Source organism: Exserohilum turcica, assembly GCF_000359705.1.
Source record: "Exserohilum turcica Et28A unplaced genomic scaffold SETTUscaffold_14, whole genome shotgun sequence".
Classification (NCBI taxonomy): Eukaryota; Fungi; Ascomycota; class Dothideomycetes; order Pleosporales; family Pleosporaceae; genus Exserohilum; species Exserohilum turcicum.
Window position 1 is genome coordinate 1176527 of NW_007359959.1, and position 22721 is coordinate 1199247.

The window sequence follows — 22721 nt, forward strand, 5'->3', positions numbered from 1 at the left end:
GTTTGCCGTATAGCAGTATTGGTGCTGCTGGGCGTGATCATGTTCATACACAGGTGCAGGTGTCATGGAATGTAGACAGCAAAGGGGGTGGGAAGGAGAGACGATTGAAACAAAATAGAGCGTGTTAGACATTAAGTAAGCTAAATGTTTGCATGGTTGTGCTTTGTGTACTTACTCGTACGGAACGAAAAAAAAGAAAAAAAAGAAGAGACAACTACGAGAACTACGAGAAAAGACGTTGAGAAAAAAGAAGAAAGAAAGACTAGACTAGATATGCAGCAATAACAGGGTATGCGAAGGAGAAACAATCAATCCTAGGTTGGTAAAAGTGAAAGAGAAAGAGAGAGAGAGAGAGACGCCTATCCGCGCAACAGCATACCGAATTTCCTCACAAACCGGCAAAGTCTCCAAATTTCCCTTGTGCCTTTTTCCTATGCCTCACCTTTTTCATTTTCATATTCTTCATGGCAATGTTATCCACGAGGAAAACCTTTTTTTCTTTTACTCATCCTTCTCGGTAGTTTCCATTTTGACTTTCATGGAGGCTTTGACGAGCTGCTTGAGACGCTTTTCCATGGCTGTGCGGCCATCGAGCGTCTGCCAGACCTGATGCGGCGCGTTGTTGACCACGTCCCAGCTAACGAGGTTGTCTGTCAGGCGGGTCAAGTCGTGCTGTTTACGTTCCCACTCGCTGTTCTTCCTGACCTCGATTCCGCTCGAGATGACGACAAGCGGGGTGTTTGTGCTTTGGATGTTTCTTGCTGCGGATACTTCGTTCTTGGTGAGGCTGTCGGCGACGAGGTTTTCTTGGAGCTGCGCCTTGATGAACTTGCCGGATTGGTAGGCGTTGCGGCCGTAGACGCGATCTTCACGTGTGCGGCCCTTGAAGAGTGCGCCGGCCAGCCGGACCGTACCTAGAGGCGAGATGATGCCCCAGGCCCAGAGCAAGAAACCACGTCCGGGGTTGCCGATGCGGTGGAGAAGGTCCTCGTGAAGAGGGTCAATCATCATGATGCCAGTGACCTGCTTCAGATGGCGTGAGCTGAAGATGCGTGAGACAATACTGCCAGTACCAGCTGACACGAGGATCCATGGGCCTTCTTCACCAGACCTAGCGAGTGCTTCAGAAAGCGCATCTGCAGACATGCCAGCCGAGTGTGGCGAGGGGGCGTTGTCGGAAAAGGCATAGCCTGGGCGGTCCCAGTAGCAGTACCGAGAGATGGTGCCGTTTTTATAGGCTGCATATGCCCAGTGCTCAAAGTCATACTCCAATGGTTCCTCGCCGGCCTCGAGAATGATGGTGGGGTCTTTGGAGCCGTGCGTCTCGGTCACGTTGCCCATGCAGGCGAGATGGACAGCGTACTTGTCTCCATCCACAAGAATGCGCTCACCTTCCATCTTGAGTGTTGCATCGCGGCCACGTATACCGAGGGTGGCAGTCATGAGAATCACAATAACAATAAAGACAACTGTGACAATGGTTGCAAGCAGAACGGCGACCCATTCCTTCAAGGTGCGGCGTGTTTCTGCGCGGCCAGTAAGACGCTCCTCTTCTTCGCGCTTGCCGTAGGCCACGACGCGATCAGTCAATATGCACCAGACAGCCATAAGGAATGCCCAGACGACACTTGCAATGCCGACCCACCCCTCTTCGAGCCTTATGCGTGGAATTGACAGGATGAGAATCATGTCAATAGCCAAGAGACCTGCAATGATGGATGTGGTGATGCGCAATCCCCTGGCTGGTGTAATGAAGAAGATGGTAACGACGAGGAGATTGCCAATGGTAAGGCACGTGTAGGCAAAGTCAAAGAAGCCCGATCCGCGCGTGTGCAGTCCAGGAGGCGAGACGAAGATGGAGACCAGCAGGAGGACCCACCATAAGAAGCTAATGATCAGGAAGAGGATGGTGAGATATCGCATAGCCCGAACCGTCCACAGATTGTAGGGCGATACCTGCAGTGGTTAGTATAAGAATTATGGTGGATGTGGGATCGACCTACAGCTGGGTCATCTGGGTCGAGATAGCCATCCGAGTGAGGTGGTGGCCTGGGGTGGTTGAGAAGCCTCGTTCTCTCGTTGGGTTCCTCGCTCCTCCTTGGTGATCTGGCGGGGGCATTGTCGTTGGGAATTGGACGGGGGTCTTGGGCTGTGAGGCCCTGGTCGTCGTTGTCCTTGGCGCCTTTCCACATGCTGGGCAAGCGACGGCTGGATGGAGAAGCGGAGCAAGGGTCGAGGGGAAAAAGAAGAATCCAGCCTGCGTCTAGGAAGATGGATCGGAAGGTCGAAGGACGGGGTGGCAGCCTCTTGGGGGCGCGGTCGGTTTTACTGACGCTGAAGGTCGATGCGCTAAGAGTAGACGGAGAGATCTCGCTACGTCATCATGGCATGCATCCGGGTCGGGCACACCCCAGGCGCAAATCATGAATCCAGATGCCGCCGCCACGCCCGCGCGATTGGGAGACATGGCAACCGTGTCCGCGGGACCACTGCCTTTCGGTTTCAGCCTCAACATGTGCTCCACTGCCATCTCCATCCCCACGCCGGCTCCTGCTGCACTTCTCAAGCCCGCGTGCGAGGCCTTCATGACCGCGTCGTCTTCTTTGCAACCCCCTCGCTTAACCATACAGACACGCAGCTCGCATCCCTGCCGGCGATTAGACAGGACGGCCCCCACTGCATTCCTCGCCCTCCCCTCACGCATTGTCATCCCACCGATCCAAGCAGATAACTCATCGGAACGCTGCATAACGTGCGCCCTCACCCCCAGCTAGCCGGCCAATCACCCCGCCGCGGACTTGCACGCGCGCCAAAGCAAAAGCAGGCTTCTGCACAGCTTTGGCAGCCTCGCTCCGGGCACCATGTCGAGCCTGGCCAGAGAGTTTGCCAAAACCAAGCTGTCCTCGCTGCCACCGCCCGAGCCACTGCAGGAAGAGCCGCCCGAGTGCGAAGATGATTCGTCGTCGGCCTCGTCCATGTCCAGCACCGGCACCGTCAGGCCGTCGGGCACGCTGAGACCCGCCCCCGCAATCCACTGGTCCGACTACTACGCCCAGGAGTTTTACCTCGAGCACGATCGTCATGGCGCTGGCCATGCCAAGTTCCATGTTTACCTGACGCCCCCAGCCTCGCCAAAGGCGCCGCTCATCGTGCTGCATCATGGCGCCGGAAGCTCCGCAATGACTTTTGCGCTTGCCGCAAAGGAGATCAGGAAGGCCATGCCCGAACTGGGCATACTGGCCATCGAAGCACGCGACCACGGAAGCGTCGTCTGGAATGCCAGCGGCGAAGTCGACAACGACCTCAGCATCGCCCAGCTCAGCCAGGATCTGGTCGACATGCTTTTGCTCACGCAGGCCAAGATGGGCTGGAAGGAGCTCCCTACAACCGTCTTGATCGGACACAGCTTGGGTGGCGCAGTCGTGACCGAGACGGCCAACAAGGCGTTACTCGGCAACAAGCTGCTGGGCTATGGAGTTCTGGACGTTGTCGAGGGCTCGGCCATGGAGACGCTGGGACACATGCACACTTACCTGGCCAGCCGACCCAAGTCCTTCCCATCGCTTCCTGCTGCCATCGAATGGCACATCCGTTCGCGGACACTGCGCAACCCGCAGTCAGCGAGAGCTAGCGTACCGAGCTTGCTACTGCAAACAGCAGACGGCCGATGGGCCTGGCGGACAGAGCTCTCGAGCACAGAGCCCTACTGGGAAAACTGGTTCACTGGCATGAGCGGCAAATTTCTCAGAGGCAAAGGCGCAAAACTGTTGCTGCTGGCGGGCACAGACAGACTGGACAAGGAGCTGATGATAGGGCAGATGCAGGGTATGTTTCCCGCGAGCTATCCTGCTGCCAGAGCAACGTCTGACAGAACATAGGTAAATTCCAACTACAGGTATTTCCCGCCGCTGGTCACTTTCTTCACGAAGATCTCCCCGAAAAGACTGCCGAAGTCGTAGTCGAGTTTGTCAAGCGCAACGACCGGAGTACGCTTGTCCTTCCACCAAAAGTTTCCGATCTGCTTGCCCAAGGCAAGCGGGTTTAAAAGTCTTGCTGCACACAGTGGCATCTCTTTATAAGAACGCGCCCGTCCAAGTTGACGTCGGTCATACGTGCATACTGACGGCGACCTGGGTATGCTTGCTCCACCTTGTCCGTTTCCCAGTTTTTTTTTCTGACCTTTCCCAGATTATCGAAGTCGGCTCAAACACCAAGCCCGATTGTCATCTCAACAGCTTTCACGGCGAAGCAGGTCCGTCGCCACCCTGTGCGTCATCACCACCCTCAGCCTTGGGCCTGTGCTTTCTCCTCCTCTTGCGAGGTGCAGAGTCTTCGCGCTCGCCTTCCTGGCTACCTCCGCCGTTCGCTTTTGACGTGGATGGCTGTGACTTCTTAGTCGCATTCGGCTGTGTAGCGGCCTTCTCCTTCTTGGGCTTCTTGACGCTCAGTGGGTTGGGACCCTTTGGTCCTTTTCGCTTCTTTGCCTTGGGCTTTGCCTCTCCTGTAGATTGATTCGCAATAGAGCCACTTCCCTCTCCCCCCTGGCCTTCGTCTTCTCGTTTCCTCTTCAATGGCGCATCTGGTTTGCGCTGCCCTTTCAGTCCCAGCTTGAATTTTGATTTTTCCTCTCGCTCGCGGTGTTGCTCTGTGATGTCGGCCATGGACTCCATGAGCACAATAGACTTGGCCAAGTATATGATGGGTACACCGGCGATTGTTCGCATCTTTGCGCGCGTATCCGGGTCATTGGCCGCAATGACGTACCGGTGCTTGTTTGTCGCATTGTCTTTGGGATCTACTACCGAGCTCAGACACTCGAGGGTGCTGAGTGGTTCGTCGAGGTCTTGATGGTTACAGCGGCGGCGCTCGTATTCCTTCGCCTGCAATATGAGCGTCTCGTTCTTGGGCTTCGCATTGTAGAGGTGTCGCATGTCGCAGGTCGTAATCATGGGCTTTACTTGGCCGCCGAGCATCTTCTGTATGCGCGCAACCAGGTCGATCTTGGAATTGTATGCATCTTGCAGGATTTGCGAGTCGAGCACGACTTGGTAGGGCTCGCGGAATCCAAAGTTGAGTTCGTACTGGTGCAGCTGCTTTTTGTATGCCTGTGGTGCTGTTAATATCGCCTGGATGCCAGAAGCCGTTTGGCCGTACCTTTGCGCGCTTCAGCTTCATGGTGACGTTGGGCGTTGGGCGTGGTGGATTGATTGCAGCAAGAAATTCAAAGCCGAGCGCGGAATCTAGGCCGTGCACCGGGCCACGCTAGCTTCGCATACGACGCCCTGCATCGCCCGTAACGACACCCCCGTCGCTCTCCGCATTGGCAAAGCCGCCCCCGAGGGCACCAAGACCGGTTGTACACGCTTTGGGTTTCTTGCCTCGACCATTCACGTAAACAACCACCGCGCCCTCCGCCGCAATTGACGCCACACCGCTCGGCCTCCCCATGCGTGTCTCGCGGTAGCCGCACCAGAATGAGCGAGAACCCCGCCGAGCCCCCCAAGAGTGAGGGAAACAGTAAAGAGACACCGGAAACACACAAGAACTCCAGCCAGGAAGTCGAGTATGACGACTTTGGCCTGCCCATAAGGAAAAGGCGACCGCGGACTCCGGTGGAGGAGAGCTCCGACTCGGAAACGGACAAGTTTGAGGATGCCGTGGCTTCAAACGACGATAGGGGGTACCGCGCCATTGCATCCGAGGACGAGAAAGAGGTACCAAAGGAAAAAGATGGCAACAAGAAGCCTCCAGCCGCTGGGCCAGAGAAGACCGGCGCGGAGAGTAATGCGCAGCCCCAACCCAGCAAGCAGCCACCGGAGCCGGCAGGGAAGGCCGAGCAGGAACGGTATAGCGATCACCCTGAAGACAAGTTTGTAGAAGCAAAGAAGAGTGTCCCGGCAGACATCAAGTCACCCACTACATCCGAGCCGCCAAAGAGCGCAACCCTCCTCCAAACGAACGCTGCGGCCATATCCGAGTATTCGCACCTGCACCTCGTCACACAGGCACAGAATGATTCCAAGGAAAAGGACAACGAAGTTGACGAGGGCGAGTGGCAGGAAATGCCTGCATATGCCCATTACGACATGTACGACGACGACAACAGACTTATTGCCAAGGAGAACTTGGAGGAACTGGAAGACATGCACGGCTACGCCAACGTCGGAGGCGCCGCCAAAGGCTACACCAGAGTCATCATGGATGATGACGCGGATTCACAGACGAGCATGGACGACAACACGGCATACTTGTTCAAGGAAAGAAGCACCGCCTTGGCTGACGAAGACGAAGAAGGGCGAGACCCGCTCTCGCAGATGCAAGCCACCAAGAACCTCCTTACCGAAGGACAGCGTGTCGCATACGTCGGACTGGTACGACTAGCTACGAAAGAAATGGAGAGGAAGTTTGCCCAGATCAAGCCCACCACCAAAAGGATGAAGAAACAGATGGAGATGCAGTCGGGAACAACCAAAATGTGGTCACAAAAAATCATGATCAAGATATACGGACACATGGATATCAACACATCGGAGCAGATCATGATCGAGCAGTTATCAGAGCACGGCGTGGTGCCAGCCGACCTCACACCAGCATTGATGCGGAACGCGCGAGTGAAGAATCCTGTCGCAGCGGATGCAGATACTGCGAACGACCCTGATTCTGCGAGGCCATCCGTTTCATCTCCTCGGCCTGAAACACCGGCGGACAGACCAAAATCGAAACGCCTCTCATCACCAGGCTCGGAAGACTATCTGCGATCGCCATCACCTCCGCCCTATGAAGAATACGACGACGGCTACGATTATCCAGAGGTCAAGTCGCCATCCCAACTTCCAAACAGCAAGAATCTTGACATTGATCTGCGATGGACTGTCCTGTGCGATCTGTTCCTAGTACTCATAGCAGACTCGGTCTACGATTCGCGCTCGAGAGAGCTCTTTGAGCAGGTTGGCAAGTATCTCAGTGTAGACTGGTTAGAGAGCTGTCGGTTTGAGAAGCGCGTCACAGATGCGCTGGAGATGCAGGAGCAGGCTGACAAGGAGAACTGGAATGAGGATGAACACATGGTTAATCGTGCTAAGCGGGCGCGCAACAAGCGGTTGGCGTTTATGGGTCTCGCAACGGTTGGCGGTGGTCTTGTTATTGGCTTGTCGGCTGGTCTCCTTGCTCCTGTTATCGGTGCTGGACTTGCTGCGGGTTTTACTACCATTGGAGTCGCGGGCACCAGTAGTTTTCTGGCGGGTGCTGGAGGCGCTGCCATCATCACGTCCACTGGCGTTGTCACCGGTAGCACCGTTGGTGTCAGGGCGATGAATAGGCGTACAGGCTCAGTGAAGACGTTTGAGTATCGTCCTCTTCACAACAACAAGCGCACTCATCTCATCATTACATTGGCAGGCTGGATGAATGGCAAAGTCGACGATGTCCGCTTGCCATACAGCACTGTGGACCCTATCATGGGTGACATTTATTCCGTCCTCTGGGAGCCTGAGATGTTGAGAAGCATGGGTGACACGATCAATATCCTTGCTACTGAAGTGAGTGTGACTGGCAGATTCAAAGCATGCACATTAACCATGTCTAGGCTCTTACACAAGGGTTGCAACAAGTTTTGGGCAGCACCATTCTCACGGCTCTCATGGCTGCCATGACGCTGCCTCTCGCTCTGACAAAGCTGTCTTACCTCATCGACAACCCGTGGATCGTCTCGCAAGCGCGAGCAGATATGGCTGGACTGATTCTGGCAGACTCACTCATTGATCGCAACCTGGGAACAAGACCAGTCACGCTCGTCGGTTTCTCGCTTGGCTCAAGAGTCATCTTGTCATGTCTAAAGGAGCTTGCCGAGCGAGGTGCGTTTGGCATTGTGCAGAACGTGTACATGTTTGGCACACCAGCAGTGGTCAAGTTTGATGAGTACGTAAAGGCCAGGTCTGTTGTGCCTGGGAGATTTGTCAATGGGTATGCTACCAATGACTGGATCTTGGGTATGTTGTGCTTTTAATATTGTCTGATACGTATTGACATGTCTAGGTTACCTCTTCCGCGCAACCAGTGGTGGTATCATGCGCGTCGCAGGCCTTGCCCCCGTACAAATTCCCACTATTGAAAACGTGAATGTGACTGAGCTCGTACCTGGCCACATGGCCTATCGTGCGGCCATGCCCAAGCTACTCCGCGAAGTCGGCTGGATTGTTGAATCGGACGAGTTTGTTGAAATTGAAGACCCAGACCCGGACAATCACGAAATCCGGCAGCGTGAACTCATCAATGAAATTGAAGAAGCGCGAAAAGAGCTCGAAAAGAAGGCGCAAGAAAAAGAGCGAAGGGGCAGCAAGCTCAGCTGGTGGAAGAAGAAGAAAGCCGCCAAGAACGACTGGGAAGTGTACGATGAACACTCGACGGCCGTGCCCGCAAACCACAAGAAACTCGACCAAGACCAGGACCCAGCCAAGCTGGCTGAAAACCAAATCATGTTTGACATTGACGCAATCCGCAAGGAGGTGGCATCATTGGCCGCCGAAAGCAAAGAATACAATGCCGAAGCCGAGTTTGAAATCAAAGAAATCAAGTCGACGCTTCCACCGATGAAGATTGACATGGCCACGGTCCCGCCATCACAAGCAGCCAACAACCGGTACTCTATGCTTAGGGAAACGAAGAGCTACAACGACAGCCTAGGCTCATCAAGCTACAAGACAGCGCCAAGCACAAACGGTACAAACGGTCGCTACGAAGAATACGACGAGTTCGACTATGAGTACGGCGGCGCCGACAACATGGAAATGACTTTCGATACGTCATTCCGCGACCCGGCGCCCTCGTCCTCCTCACCTCCACGCCCCTCCGCCACAAAGACTTCCTCTCTCCCCCTTTCACCGCTCCCCGCGCCGCCCGCACACTCTAACACATCCTCTCCCTGGGAAGACGAAGTCCGCAGCACCACCACCACTAGACCGCCGCTTCGCCCCGCCAAAACAGACAACCATGCATCCGTCAGCCTCGCACCCGCCGACCTGGGGCACAATGCGTGGGCCGACGAATTCGAAGACGACTTTGGCCAGGAGAAAGAAGTCAAGATGAGCTTCATGTGAAGGACAAGAAGAAGAAGAAAGAACGAAAGAAAAATACGTTCCCGACCGTTTGTCTCCCATGTGCTTTTATCCATGTCCATGTCCATGCCCCATGCATATTCTGCGACACATGGTGAGTTTCCCACTCCGGCTAAGCATGCCGAGGTCGGGGGGGCCCCAAAAAAGAAAAACACTACACTCACACACACACAAACTCACTCACTCACAAAACACACTGCACATACGCGCAACAGAAAAGATGTTTCTCACCCTTGTTGCTGGTGCAGAGTCGTGTGTTTTGTATGCAACCCCCCCCTCTTTTATCACTCATCACTTGATCATCACCTTCTTTCTTTTTCTCGGTCTGTCTCTCGTCTCCCATTCTTTCTCGACCCCCCCCTTTTTTTCATCGAGGCATCGAGGCTTCGAGGCAGCTTTCTTTTTCGTTTTTTTCTTTTCCGTTTTGAATATATACGTGCGGCGTGTAACTGAACTGAACTGGACTGGACTGAAGTGAACTGGCTGAACTAAGTCATCTTCGTGCGGCGTGTGGTGTGTGGTTGGGGATTGGGTTGGGACTGGGGGGTTGGGGGGTTTGAGTTTATCATCCCCCCTCCTCCTCCTCCCCTGTCTGTCTGTCTTAAGAGCATGGGTTCAAGATGCATGGATGCGAGGTGCAGATGCATGCATGCATGCATGCATGGAACGTGAGAATGGTTGCGAGGTGGTGGGAATGAAGAAAGATGCAAGATGGATGATGGATGATGGAAAGGAAAGAAAGGAAAGAAATCATCACACGCGCACTTTTATCGGGAGTTTTTTTTTTATTTCTCATTCTTTCTTTCCTTTCTGGGGTACTTGTATTGATCTCTTTTTCTTTCTTTTTTTTTCTTCTCTCTTACTTAGCGTGCATTATTTTCTCATTTTCTCATTCCTCTCTCATTCCTATCTCTCTTCGTCCTTGCTGTCTTTGCTGTAAACGTTTTCGTTTGGTATACTTGGGCCATTTTCTCTCTTTTCCCTCCTTCTTCTTCTTCTTCTTCTTCTTCTTCTTCTTCTTCTTGGATTTCTGCTTGGGGAGTCGGCGTTACTGATGTTATTGTTACTGATGTTATTGTTACTGTCATTATTGTTACTGTCATTATTGTTACTGTCATTATTGTTACTGTCATTATTGTTACTGTCATTATTATTATTGTTGTTGTTGTTGGAAAAAAAAGACTGAAGAGAGCGTTAGATGTGTTATGTAGTGAGATAAGTATGTCTGTTGTTGTTGTTTGAGCAAACTTGATTGGTAGATATGAGAGAGAGAGAGAGAGCAAGGAGAGAGAAAGAGAGAGAGAGAGAGAAAGGAGTAGATAGTGAATTAGTTAGATAGTTAGGTATTTAATACGACTGTATCGAATTTGCATTTCTACTTTTGGATTGTAATCTTGGATTTGACCTTGGTAGTTGGTTGGATGACAAAAAGGAGAAGAAGCGCATACATATATAGATGGACGTGTGGTTGGCCTACCTGCCTTTATTGATTTTCTTACTCTAGTTTGTTTGTTTGTTTGAAGAGTATAGTATATCCGGATTAAGTGAATCATCGTGACTTGAAAATAAAACTGTTTATTTATATCATATCATATACAGATTCTATACACACCTCAGCACCAGCAAGGCATGAGGGAATTTCCATTCCATTCCGTTTCCCATATTTGCAAGGAGAGAGAGAGAGAGAGATAGCTGTTGAATCTCTTCATTCGGGTGTTCTCTTCTCCGCCCCCCCCTTTCCCCCATCTCTCTCTCTCCAAGTCTCTCACACAGCGTCTCCAGAGACCCACTCACCCACCTCAAACAGTCATCTACCCCATAGCCTTCAGGAAGTTAGCCTCCTTAATTGAAGCTCTCCGCTTATTCCGCATAGCCTTTGTAAGTTCATCTCGCGCATCTGCCGCGCGCACAGCACCCGCCAGCGAGCCGTCTCCAGCCGGCAAATCAATTGTTTGTTCGTATATGGCTATCTTTGGCGCCATCATATCAGGGTTCATGGCTTGTTCTTTGCGGAGGCGCTTTGCAGCTAGACGGCGCTGTTTCTTTGATTTTGCTGTTTATCATGTGGTTAGCATGGTTTTATATTTCTCTCCAGCAGCAGCAGCGTCGTTGAAGACGGCATTCAAGCATAAAAAGAATGGGGATATCTAGACTTACAAAACAAATCCCCCGCCGCTTTATCTGCCTTCTTCTCCTGGCGATCCAGCAGCGTCCACAGCCACGCGGGGTATTCTTCGTCGGGCGCGGCAATGGGGTCTTGCCTGTCCTTTAAGAAATTGAGACCTTTGAGTGGCTGGCCCGCGGGCACGCTGCTCTTGACCAAGGGCACAGCCTTCTTCTTTGCTGCGTCGGCGGCCGTGGCTTTCGCATCGGGACTCGCAGCTGGCGTCAATGGCTCGCTAAAGGGCTGCGCGGCAGATGTCGATGTCGCGGCTGGCGGCGAGTGCGCCGACGAGCTGGTTGCGAAGAAGCGGGTGGTGGGCTGGGGGCGCAGAGAGGCGGGCGGCGCAGCGATTTGGCGGGCGGAGCGGGACGCTGCCCGGAGACACGAGCGGCATATCATTGTGTGCAGGCGGGCGTGGTGTTGGCACTGTTTGGGCACTGTTTGGGTAGCTGGCTGGCCCTGTTGCACGCGGGACAAGGCACGTCCATGTGCATCAAAAGTTTGAGACGAGAAGGGAAAAGGCTGCCGACGTGTTTTGCCGATGCCGGGCGGCTTGCACTTGCCTCACCTGCCACATGGGGGGGGGGGCCTCTCGCGCCAAGACATGCCCCTCCATGGTTCTTTCTGGGGGGTAATGCAGCCTTGCACATTTCACATCTCACATTTCACACTTCACACTTCACATTTCACCATGGCACATGCGAGCTTCCACGCCCAGGTGTCAGATACGAGAAAGATGGAACCTTCCTAGTTTGAAAAGCGTGTGCTCGCGAGCCCTGCCCCTCTTGAACGAGCGTGGAGGCGGGTGAGACAAGACGCGTATACGTAGTAGGCAAGACACGAAGTGAATGGGTGGGCGTTGGGCAGGCAATGTCTACTGTAAGTGCCGAAGACCTGTGCGGCACGCCCGGACCGTTCACCACACACGCACAGCGCACACAGACACACACACACAATCACGTCATGTGAGGGGGGTGCGCGCTTATGGGGGACAACCCTTGCCCTCGTTTTTGTGCACAGTCTCGAGGTCATGCACAAGACACCAGCCAAGTCGGATGACGAGCAGTCGTGGTACAAAAAAAATGTGGTTTCTTTTCATTCTGGAATATGTACGTCTGAGACAATGGATGCAGTGTAACCCACTACTCCCCAACAACGACTCCAACCAAAACGACTGGATGTCGAGGCGAAAAAAAAAACGCCTTTCCTGATAGCCTCGTACAACAACAGAAAAAGAGAGAGATAAGCATGAGAAATCGTTAACGAGTGTGTGGGATTCTTGTGCCCAAAAAAAAGTCCTGACGCTGAGATTCCGGAAGCGCCCTTGTCAGAGCGCGCCGCCATCGCCCCAGGCCAGTAAACCAACCAACCAAACCAAAAATATGTATAAAACACAAGAAACTAAGATTAGACAAATGAGGAGGCGGCACGGCTCGAGGCCAGAGTCCGCTAATATGTACACACGAAGTATGAAAACGTTAAGACATCGTCTAAGGTATCGAGCAGCAAGCAATAGAGACCGTCTAGGACGCACGGGGGGGGGGGCCAAGGAAAGTCGACTTCATGACCGTCTCAAATCCAAGCCATCGAGGGCGCCGGGTGAGGCATGCCAAATCGCTGGCTGAAGAGTGGCCTGATCTCCGCAAGGTAGTCAGCTGCGCAATAGGCGGCCAGGTTCTTAGTCTGCATGATGGAGTAGTCGGCCTGGGCCTCGGCGTCACGCACTACGCCGCCAAACTCCTCAACAACTTCGTTGAGCTGCTCGAGCTCGCGGCCAAACGGGTGGCCCTCTTCGAGAATCGTGCCCTTGAACATGTCGAGTGATGCGCGCTGCTCTTGTCGCGAGCTGCGCAGGGAGCTGATGCTGCCCCGCGAGCCCATGCTGCCGCGAGAACCCACGTTGTTGAGAGATCGCTGGTGCGCCAATCGCTCATGTGCGCGCTTGCTGTGCGAAAGTGCCCTCGCTGGGATGCTCGGAATAGGCTCGACAATCTCTTCCTTGACCCTCTTGAGGCTAGTGGTCGAGGCCGACTTTTTGAGCTTGCCGCCCGTGGGCAGCTGGCCTGCGAACTGGCTGGCCGCTGGCGAAATGGGCGAAAGGTCCACAGACGAAGCATCCGTCAGCGTCGTGTCCCTGGATCCGTGCGAGGAAGCGCGGGAGCGTGTGGACACGCTGTGGTCCGAGTCGTCTGCCGAAGAGGGGCTGAGGGCAGCCATCGAGGACACCGTTTTCAGCGTCGCAATGTCGGGCGCGTCGTACGAAAGCTGGTTCGTCGTCGAGATGAGGGCAATGGGAAGAGAAATCTTGTTGCGGTCGATGGTGCCCATGATTTTGACACTCTGGCTGCGAGTGGGCGAAGTCGACTCTTTCGGCTCATCTGTCCGCTTCATGCGCCTTGTCACTGCGCGCGCAAGAGACATATTGCTGAAATTAATTCGAGAAGCAAGTGCGATATTGCAAGATGGCGTCTAGCGATCCCTCCGAGGGCCGTTAATATTGGCAGAAGCTGTCGTTGGTCGCTATTTGAGTGAGGCGCAGATAAGCGGGGTAGCAGCCGGAGATAGATTGCGCTTGTTGCTGGCACGAGGTCGAAACACTTGACGGCTAAGACTTCCGCTAATGCACTTGTCGCAGTTTTCTAGAAACAATGCGGGCAACGATTTGCGTAGTGTGCTTGACGGTGCCGACGAGGCAGCACTCAGGACTCAGGTGGTGCAGAGTTGCGGTGAATTCGGACTCGCACTGGCTGTGGTGATGTCACGAGTTCGGTGTTCGACGGTCGGCTGCACGGTGTCCCAGGGTAGTCCAAGTAACGTGATGGCGCCGGTCGATGTCTTGGGGACGTGTTCTTATTTTATTTTCCAGTCTTTTTTTGTTTTTTGTTTTTTTTGTCGCGATACTGAGCTGGCAGCGAGCGGCGAAGAATGGAAGGGGGGGTGGCGAATGGGGAGCAAGAAGATGAACAAGGACCGTCTGTCAAAGAACGTGTGCGAGTGTGAAGAGGAGTAGTTGGGTCGTGAAGGAGCGAACACCGGGCCGCAAAAGGAGGGTAAGGCTGCTGCTGTGGAGGCAACGAAGACAAAGGCCAAAGAAAGGGAGCGAGGGGCGGGCGAGGTGGTATAGAAGAAGGCCGCGTGATAACACAGCGCCTCTTCTGGGGGGGGCGTTGAAAAACCAGCAGGCCCCGGAAGCGGCCAGGCCAAGCGCATCGAGCGCCGTGCTGTCTCCAAGAGATTGGGTAGGCGCGACCAAGGGGGGTGGCCCACCAGCGCGGACAGGCAATATATAGAATCTGCACGGCGGGAGGGGGAGGCACACGACGGAGCCGAGTATAGAGTGTGGTGGCGCTGTGATGACTTGTGGGCGGGGGAGGGAGGGGGGGTCCTTGATGGATAGAGTAGAGACTATAGTAATGCAGGCTTGCCAAAAGCAAGGTAGGCAGGCTGTCAAAGGGGTCATTTCAGCTGTCAATGCCACACGCGGCTTCATCTAGGACAGGCGTCGAGGGCGTGAAGAGGCCGAGAGTGGAGGGATGAGCTTATTGGCCCTGGCCCAGATTGAAACAGCCAAGACAAAATGCCGCCAACCACACGGGCGCGCGCGCGTGGAACAAGCAAACAGACCAATTAGGCCGGCGCAATCCTGAGACGCATAAGCGAGCAGGGCACGGGATGCCGTGCCCGCTCATTGGCCTGTGCGAGGAAACACCCGGTCGCGCTAGGCCGCGTGCGGGCGCAGCATAACACAGCCGACTCAGGGCGGCAGGCGCTGTGCCTCCCCATTCGCCCGTGCCTGCCTGTTCCTGGCCCGGCCCCCGTCCTGGGCGTGCCCCAATCGAGCTGTTGCCGGCCCAATCCAATCCCCGCAGCCTGCCTATTTGGAGCCACGTCGTGCATGCTGCCACTATCTGCCTTACGCGGCATCGGGGTTTCAAACCCCCCAAGGGAGGCCCGACTGGAGTAACGAGCGCATACCCAGCAACGACCATGTCGCCGGATCGAGACTTGGACCTCGCAGGCATCGTCGGCGGGTCCCACTACGAGGGCGGCCTGTGTCCGCTGGCCCAGACCTACAAGAGGAATTTTTTTTTATATGACCTACTGCCGTTGATCGGCCGCTTGTGGCGGCCCTTTACTGCTAGGCCCCTCGTCAGCGTTCACACCATGTTTGCCTATGACTCGCTGCTGGCCCGCCTGGGGCGCACGCGAAGCAACAACACAACCCATCAGATTTCCATAAACTTTGCCCTACGGCGTGGTGACGTTGACGTGTGCGTCTGTTATCAAGGCTATGCGAGGCTGAGCGGGGCTTGGTGAGATGAAAGGAGCCAGAATCCCCAAGGCGGATCAATCGGACACTTGATGAAACGCCCTGCGGGGCCCATGGCTCGCCATTCTGATCCGCGGAAACATGAATGACTAAACACCATACACGCTCTGCTACTGCACTGCGAACAAACTTCACGCACTGCCTACACAATCACGCCAGCTGCAAAGTTACTCGGCCAAGCTTGGACCGGCAAATCGACACCATGCCTGCTTGGTCCTCTCGCACAACCTCAGGGTATCTTTCGCCTATTCCTCCATCGACTCCCATCCCTTGTCTTCCCCATCTTCTCCGCCTTCGTCGTCACTCTCCCCTTCCTCCGAGTCCGAGTCCGTGTCTTGCTCCTCCAGACCCACGAGGCGCTCCTTTCCATCTCCTCTGACTGCCGGCACCTTGCTTGCAAACGCTGCACGCACCGCCGCGTTGGTGCTCGTATCCCAGATTTGCACCGCGCCCTTGCTGCCGGCAACGGCTAACCGAAAGCCCACCTCACTGTCAGGGGCAAATGATGTCGAGAATACTTTGCCAACGCCCAAGTCTCGCGACACCACCATGCTGGGCCCGCTTTCTTGGACGTTCCACAGCTTGACCTGCTTGTCCGTAGAACCCGTTGCCAGGTAACCAGGGATCACCGGATTGATGTCGAATGACGAGATGGACTCGTCATGGGCCTGTAGGACCCACACAGGTTTTGACGCAGAAGGGTCTTTGGGTGCATTGCGAGCGTCGTGGTAGTGCACCATGCCCTTCTCCGTGGACACCTATCCTAGTCAGTACATACTATATAAATATCTTGGCAGCGGGACACGTACATAAAAGTAGTTAGGGTCGTGAGGATTCCACCGCACGCTTTCCACGTCGCTCTCAACACCCCATCGTGGCGCCTTTGCGTCGGGCGCACGCATGTCGGCCGCCACAACAGTACGGTCATAACTACCGCTCAACAGTGCAGTCGACTCGACCGGGTGCCATGCCACGGAGCACACCTTGTCTGTGTGGTACGTGTATGACTTTGCGCATTTTGTCGTGTTCAAATCCCATAGCTTGATGGTCTTGTCCGCCGACGCTGAGGCCAGGAGGTTGCGGTGGTGACGGTTGGCTGCAAGGGAGAGCACTGAGTCGACGTGAAACTCGTCGTTGGCCTTCTTGCTCTTCTTCTTCTTTTTCTTGGGCTTGTCTCCCTTGGCATCTTCGGTACCTTGTCCTAGTACGGCATCAGGGTACATGCCGTCTACCACGTCCAAGTTCCAGACCTCGATGTCTGGGTCCATGGTCCCAATAGCCACATAGTTACCCTTGCCTTCGCTTGCTTCCGAAGATTTGCCCACGGGCAGGTCGAGCCATTCGACGGCAAGCGGGATGGCGGGCAGCATGATGTCGTGGTGCACGTAGAGGTTGTCGTCCTCGTCCTCGTAGACATAGACTTCCAGATGCGCCACCTCGTCTTCTATCCTTCCAGCCAATACAAGATTGTCGGTTGCTAGAATTTGTAGCTCTTCTCGGTCCTCTTCGTCTTCTTCGTCTCCGCCCTTCATGGTGATGTATGGGTCATCCTCATCGTTCTGGTGGTAGACTAGATTCTTTGCGTTGCCAAACATGGCCATGGTATCGCCCTGGTCCTGCGCGACTTCATCGTCGTAATGCTCGAGATCGTATTCTTTGAGATCGTCGTCGTCGTCCCTTGACCCAATTAGTTTTTTGTGGTACATACCGGGGGGTGTACTCACTCGTCCTCCTGCTTCGCAGCCTTACTCGAAGTTCCATTGCTCTTGGCCTTTTCTTCAGCTTGCGCCTCTTCGAGCTCTTCCTTGGCGTCCTCGAGCTGCAGGTTCGCAAGCTTTGAAATGCGCTCGTATTCGTCTTCGTCGAATTGGTATCTTGTAGGAAAGGGTGCTGCGAATCCGCGCGGCACCCATGTTGTCGCTGTGATCATAGACATTGTTGCGATACAGCGGGAGGAATGCGCAGTGAGTGAGCGCAAGTTGCGTGGGGATCTTTTCAGAAGTTGGAAATAATTTTGGGCGCCCCGCAACGATTGGCTGAAGCTAGTTTCCTATCGATAATTGCGGACCTCCGAGCATCAACTTTCCCGCCTTCTGGACGCCAACAACACGACGCGCAAATCCGCGCCCTCGAACATATATTCTGGAAGTCCCTTAACACACCCTTGACCGTCACCATGGAGCGCGGACATAGCCCAAAACGGCGCAAGCTTGACCCCGAAGAATACTCGATCGCGCCTCGCCCAAAGTTTCGCAAGCCAAACAAGCCCGCGTCTTCTGGCGCGCATACGTCCAAAGCCCACGAAAATGGCGCGGGGCCATCCCAAGAGTCTTTTGATGGCCCTGAGCCTCTGGTGGACGATTTCGACTCAATGGCCCTCGATCGCGACTGGTACGGCGGTGAAGAGAATGGACACACGTTTGGTGACGACACGCACAACCCCTTTGGTGGCGCCGAGAGTACATGGCTAGATGCACAGCGGGAGGCTGCTTTGACCGAAAAGAAGCTGAACAACCGGGCAAGCATGAGGGCACAGCAAAAGCAGAAGGATGTCGATGCGTGGGAAACGAACCGAATGCTGCAGTCGGGAGTCGCTCAAAGAAGACATTTCGATGATGACTTTGACGACGATGAGGAGAGCATGCGCGTACATATCCTCGTACACGACCTCAAACCCCCTTTCCTAGATGGCAAGACGGTCTTCACCAAGCAAATCGACCCCATTCCGGCAGTACGAGACCCTCAGAGCGATATGGCGGTATTCAGCCGGCGCGGCAGTCGCGTGGTCAAGGAGAAACGGCAGCAAAAAGAACGACAAAAGCAGACACAAGAAGCCACCAGCGCGAAAGGAACCACACTCGGAAATATCATGGGCATCAAGGAAGAGGACACCGATAGTGCTGCACCCGGGCCTGAGGAGGAGGAGAAGCAGGGCGGCAGCAAGTTTGCGCAGCATCTCAGCAAGCAAGAAGGCGCCAGTGCCTTCAGTAAGAGCAAGTCCCTCAGAGAACAGAGACAGTACCTCCCGGCCTTTGCAGTTCGCGAGGATCTGCTTCGTGTAATTCGAGACAACCAAGTCATCATCGTTGTTGGTCAAACTGGTTCTGGAAAGACCACGCAGCTGACCCAGTTCCTTTACGAAGACGGCTACGCCAAGGACGGGCTCATTGGCTGTACGCAGCCACGTCGAGTCGCGGCCATGAGCGTAGCGAAACGTGTGAGCGAAGAAATGGAGGTCAAGCTCGGCGGCCTAGTCGGATATGCGATTCGCTTCGAAGACTGCACCAGCAAGGAAACCAGGATAAAGTACATGACGGATGGTGTGTTGCTCCGAGAATCGCTGGTCGAGCCTGACCTAGACAAGTACTCGTGCATCATCATGGACGAGGCGCACGAGAGAGCCCTCAACACCGACGTCTTGATGGGCCTTCTCAAGAAGGTCTTGGCGCGAAGACGAGACCTCAAGCTGATTGTCACCTCGGCCACTATGAACGCCGACCGATTTTCACGCTTCTACGGAGGTGCTCCAGAATTCACCATCCCAGGGCGAACGTTTCCCGTCGACATTCAGTTCTCGCGATCGCCGTGCGAGGATTACGTAGACAGCGCTGTCAAGCAAGTCTTGGCTATCCACGTCTCGCAAGGGCCTGGCGATATCCTAGTTTTCATGACTGGCCAAGAAGATATTGAGATTACTTGCGAGCTTGTCGCAGAAAGACTCAAGCTTCTGAATGATCCGCCAAAACTCAGCATCCTTCCCATCTACAGCCAGATGCCTGCCGACCTGCAAGCAAAAATCTTTGAGCGAGCAGCTCCAGGCGTGCGAAAGGTTATTGTAGCGACCAACATTGCAGAGACGAGTTTGACGGTCGACGGCATCATGTACGTTGTGGATGCGGGATTCTCCAAGCTCAAAGTCTACAATCCAAAGATGGGCATGGACACGCTTCAGATTACACCAATCTCCCAAGCCAATGCCTCGCAGCGTGCAGGTCGCGCTGGACGCACAGGACCTGGAAAATGCTTTCATCTGTACACTGAAAGAGCCTTCAGGGACGAGTTCTACATCCAGACAATACCAGAAATCCAGCGTACCAATCTCGCCAACACTGTCCTGCTTCTCAAGTCGCTCGGTGTGCGAGACTTGCTAGACTTTGATTTCATGGATCCACCACCTCAAGATACAATCACCACCTCGCTCTTCGACCTCTGGGCCCTCGGCGCCCTCGATAACATTGGTAACCTAACCGACCTCGGGCGCACCATGACTGCCTTCCCCATGGACCCCTCTCTCGCCAAACTCATCATCACGGCCACCAAATACGAATGCAGCGAGGAAATGCTCACCATAGTCGCCATGCTCTCCGTCCCCTCCGTCTTCTACCGCCCGAAAGAGCGCCAAGAAGAATCCGATGCAGCGCGAGAAAAGTTCTTCGTCCCTGAATCCGACCACCTCACGCTCCTGCACGTATACACGCAATGGAAAGTCAACGGCTACTCGGACGGCTGGTGCATCCGCCACTTCCTGCACCCGAAAGCGCTGCGTCGCGCCAAGGAAATCCGCGACCAAATCCTCGACATCATGAGCAAGCAGAAAATGGCCCTCGTATCCTGCGGCACAGATTGGGACGTCATCCGCAAGTGCATCTGCTCCGGCTACTACCACCAAGCCGCAAAGGTAAAAGGCATCGGCGAATACATCAATCTGCGTACTTCGGTCACCATCCAGCTGCATCCCACCTCTGCACTCTATGGCCTCGGCTACCTCCCGGACTACGTCGTCTACCACGAACTCATACTCACGTCCAAGGAATACATGTCGTGCGTCACATCTGTGGATCCGCACTGGCTCGCGGATATGGGCGCTGTATTTTATTCCATCAAGGAAAAGGGCTACTCGGCGCGCGACAAGCGCATCCTGGAAACCGAATTCAACAAGAAAGCTGAACTGGAGCAACAAATGGCCCTGGATAAGGCGCGGGAGGAGCGGAGAATCGCAGACGAGGAAAATGGTCCTGTGGCGAGGAAATTGGCGGGTCTGAAGCAGAAGAAGAACAAGAAACAAGAGGATGAGGATGCTGATGCTGAGGTTAAGAGGCCCGTGCTGGGGAAATCAAAGTTTAGACGGAGATGACGTGTTATGGTTGCTAGGGAGATTTGTGCAGACAGAATTCATGACTTGGCATTTGTTGTTGTTGTTGTTGTTGACATATATAACGTGCGGGACCAGTAAGCTAGCCGGAACAATAAGCTAGCCGCCCCACTAAACTCGACGCGACACTCTCCACAACCACTACTATGCCGCGACAATAACGCTCTATACAGACTTCTTATAAAGGTAGAATAAGTCTTGCTATAGCGTCCTATTGTAATAATCTAAAACAATCTATCTACTCTCTCGCGAAAGCGTACGACGTGCTAAAATCGACGCTCTAGACACGCCTCCGCGGTATTTAGCCACGATCAGAGGTTCCGTCTACTAGGCGTAAGCTATCACCTATTGAGGAGCAGTCTCTTGTTCAGTGGATTCTAGAGCTAGATTAACGAGGCTTTCCGCCTCATATCATCGACGTGCGACGGATGGCAGACGCGTTACTCGCAGCGCGTGGCCAAGATCCACCTCCACAATCTATAGGCAAGAAATAGGTGTCGCGCTTTATCCAGAGCCAGCTAAAGCTTTAGATAAAGTGGACTAGGAGATTACATAGCCAGCGTGCCTCCTGTAAGGATCCTGTCGTAATAGCAGCCTAGTTTAAGCTAGTAGAGGAGACGCGCTAGGCGTACGGTGTCCTAGATTAAGATATCTACAACTTTGATGAGACTAGCTTCGCGATAGGCGTCGCTAGCACGTCTAAGGTAGTTACTAGCTCTAATAGAGTTGGTCGCGCAGTTATCGTACAGCCAGGCAATCGCAAGTGGGTGACAGCTATCGAGTGTATTAATGCATCTGGCTAGTGTCTTCTACCCTTCGTGATCCTGTCTAGTAAGGTCCACCAGGATATTTAGTATCGTAACCTCCCATCAGACTAGACTATTGGCGTTTTAGACAACGGCTGGACGACAGACGAGCTAGGTGTAGAGTGGGTGAAGCACTTTAACTAGCATACAGCCGCTCGTACGGCTGGAGTCTATCGTCTTCTCATTCTAGACGGCCACAGTAGCCACGCTACGCCAGAGTTCGACTAGTACTGCACAGAGAATAAGATCATCACTCTTTGTATGCCGCCTCATACATCGCACCTCCTACAGCCTCTAGACGTGAGCTGCTACTCCCCTCTCAAGCGCGCGTACGGACGCGAGGTCGAAGAGCTCGCCCGCCATAGCGTCTACCATGTTGACAAGATAGACTTTCTTACAGCCTATACACGGATCCGACCAACTATATTCACGTAGCAGAATATCCAGGCAGGCTTTCAGGCGACAGGCCTTGTCCCTCCTTATCTAGATCGCGTCCTATCGTCGCTAACTGTCGTCCAGACGCCGTCTCCACCACAGACTACTATAGATAACAACGTTACAGCGCAGACGGTAGCGCAGACAGAGACACCACATACAGTAGCAGAGGTTTAGCAGCAGCTACGCTATCTCTAAGAGCGACTGCGCTAGCAGCTAGAGAGCCTAATAAGCATTGCAATACGCCAGCTCACGAAAAGCGCTTAGCTTGTAATGCAATTAGCAATAATACTTATAGAGAAGAATAAGAAGCTACGTGCAGAAAATTAACGTTAATAATAAAAGCAGAGTTAGCAACGTTAATATATAGCTTCTAGTGGGGGGATGGCGCAGTGGTGGAGCGCCTGGAAAATTTTCTGCTGTCTCACGTTAGCAAAGATCGAAGGTTCGAATCCTTCTCCCCTCACAACCATATTTATGGTCCACCCACATGAGAGAGTTACTCATTAAACTACCTATTCGACTGAGAGAGTTACTCGTTAAAACTTGAGAGGAAGACTCATTTAAAGTGAAAGATCTGAGAGAGTTACTCACTAAAAAACTCTAGGCTACGAGCCTCACCTTCATTTAGATAACCCCCTACATTGTACCTACTCAATTTGTACCTAGATTAAATTCTAGCCTACGTAGTTACTTGCAGGCCTTAAGCCTGCACGTCTTA

General features: G+C 53.8%; 7 protein-coding genes and 1 non-coding gene across 8 annotated transcripts; 3 read left to right on the top strand and 5 right to left on the bottom strand.

Annotated features, from left to right (window-relative positions):
• Positions 1-190: 190 nt before the first annotated feature.
• SETTUDRAFT_128984 (uncharacterized protein) lies at positions 191-2124 on the bottom strand. Its single transcript, XM_008025456.1, has 2 exons — positions 2004-2124; positions 191-1956 (listed from the first exon to the last, which is right to left on the bottom strand). Exon 2 carries the CDS (start codon positions 1921-1923, stop codon positions 502-504), a length of 1422 nt encoding a protein of 473 aa, XP_008023647.1. The 5' UTR covers positions 1924-1956; positions 2004-2124; the 3' UTR covers positions 191-501.
• A 737-nt stretch (positions 2125-2861) lies between these two features.
• Positions 2862-4045, top strand: SETTUDRAFT_38346 (uncharacterized protein; the record flags this gene model as incomplete). Its single annotated transcript, XM_008025152.1, has 2 exons — positions 2862-3825; positions 3879-4045. The coding sequence occupies 2 exons, from the start codon at positions 2862-2864 to the stop codon at positions 4043-4045; spliced, it is 1131 nt and encodes a 376-aa protein (XP_008023343.1).
• A 193-nt stretch (positions 4046-4238) lies between these two features.
• Positions 4239-5175, bottom strand: SETTUDRAFT_106683 (uncharacterized protein; the record flags this gene model as incomplete). Its single annotated transcript, XM_008025457.1, has 2 exons — positions 4239-5105; positions 5155-5175. 2 exons carry the CDS (start codon positions 5173-5175, stop codon positions 4239-4241), a joined length of 888 nt encoding a protein of 295 aa, XP_008023648.1.
• Positions 5176-5359: 184 nt separating this feature from the next.
• Positions 5360-9095, top strand: SETTUDRAFT_148733 (uncharacterized protein; the record flags this gene model as incomplete). The annotated part of the gene is made up of 3 exons (XM_008025458.1): positions 5360-7538; positions 7586-7988; positions 8035-9095. The coding sequence occupies exons 1-3, from the start codon at positions 5475-5477 to the stop codon at positions 9093-9095; spliced, it is 3528 nt and encodes a 1175-aa protein (XP_008023649.1). The 5' UTR covers positions 5360-5474.
• A 1670-nt stretch (positions 9096-10765) lies between these two features.
• Positions 10766-11676, bottom strand: SETTUDRAFT_176422 (uncharacterized protein; the record flags this gene model as incomplete). The annotated part of the gene is made up of 2 exons (XM_008025459.1): positions 10766-11166; positions 11271-11676. 2 exons carry the CDS (start codon positions 11674-11676, stop codon positions 10925-10927), a joined length of 648 nt encoding a protein of 215 aa, XP_008023650.1. The 3' UTR covers positions 10766-10924.
• Positions 11677-12849: 1173 nt separating this feature from the next.
• On the bottom strand, positions 12850-13698 carry SETTUDRAFT_106661 (uncharacterized protein; the record flags this gene model as incomplete). The annotated part of the gene is made up of 1 exon (XM_008025460.1): positions 12850-13698. The coding sequence occupies one exon, from the start codon at positions 13696-13698 to the stop codon at positions 12850-12852; it is 849 nt and encodes a 282-aa protein (XP_008023651.1).
• Positions 13699-15852: 2154 nt separating this feature from the next.
• On the bottom strand, positions 15853-17543 carry SETTUDRAFT_176424 (uncharacterized protein; the record flags this gene model as incomplete). Its single annotated transcript, XM_008025461.1, has 3 exons — positions 15853-16365; positions 16417-17284; positions 17332-17543. The coding sequence occupies 3 exons, from the start codon at positions 17541-17543 to the stop codon at positions 15853-15855; spliced, it is 1593 nt and encodes a 530-aa protein (XP_008023652.1).
• Positions 17544-22378: 4835 nt separating this feature from the next.
• SETTUDRAFT_t117 lies at positions 22379-22466 on the top strand. The gene has a single exon. It is a non-coding gene; the product is annotated as a tRNA-OTHER (tRNA).
• The last annotated feature ends 255 nt before the right edge of the window (positions 22467-22721 follow it).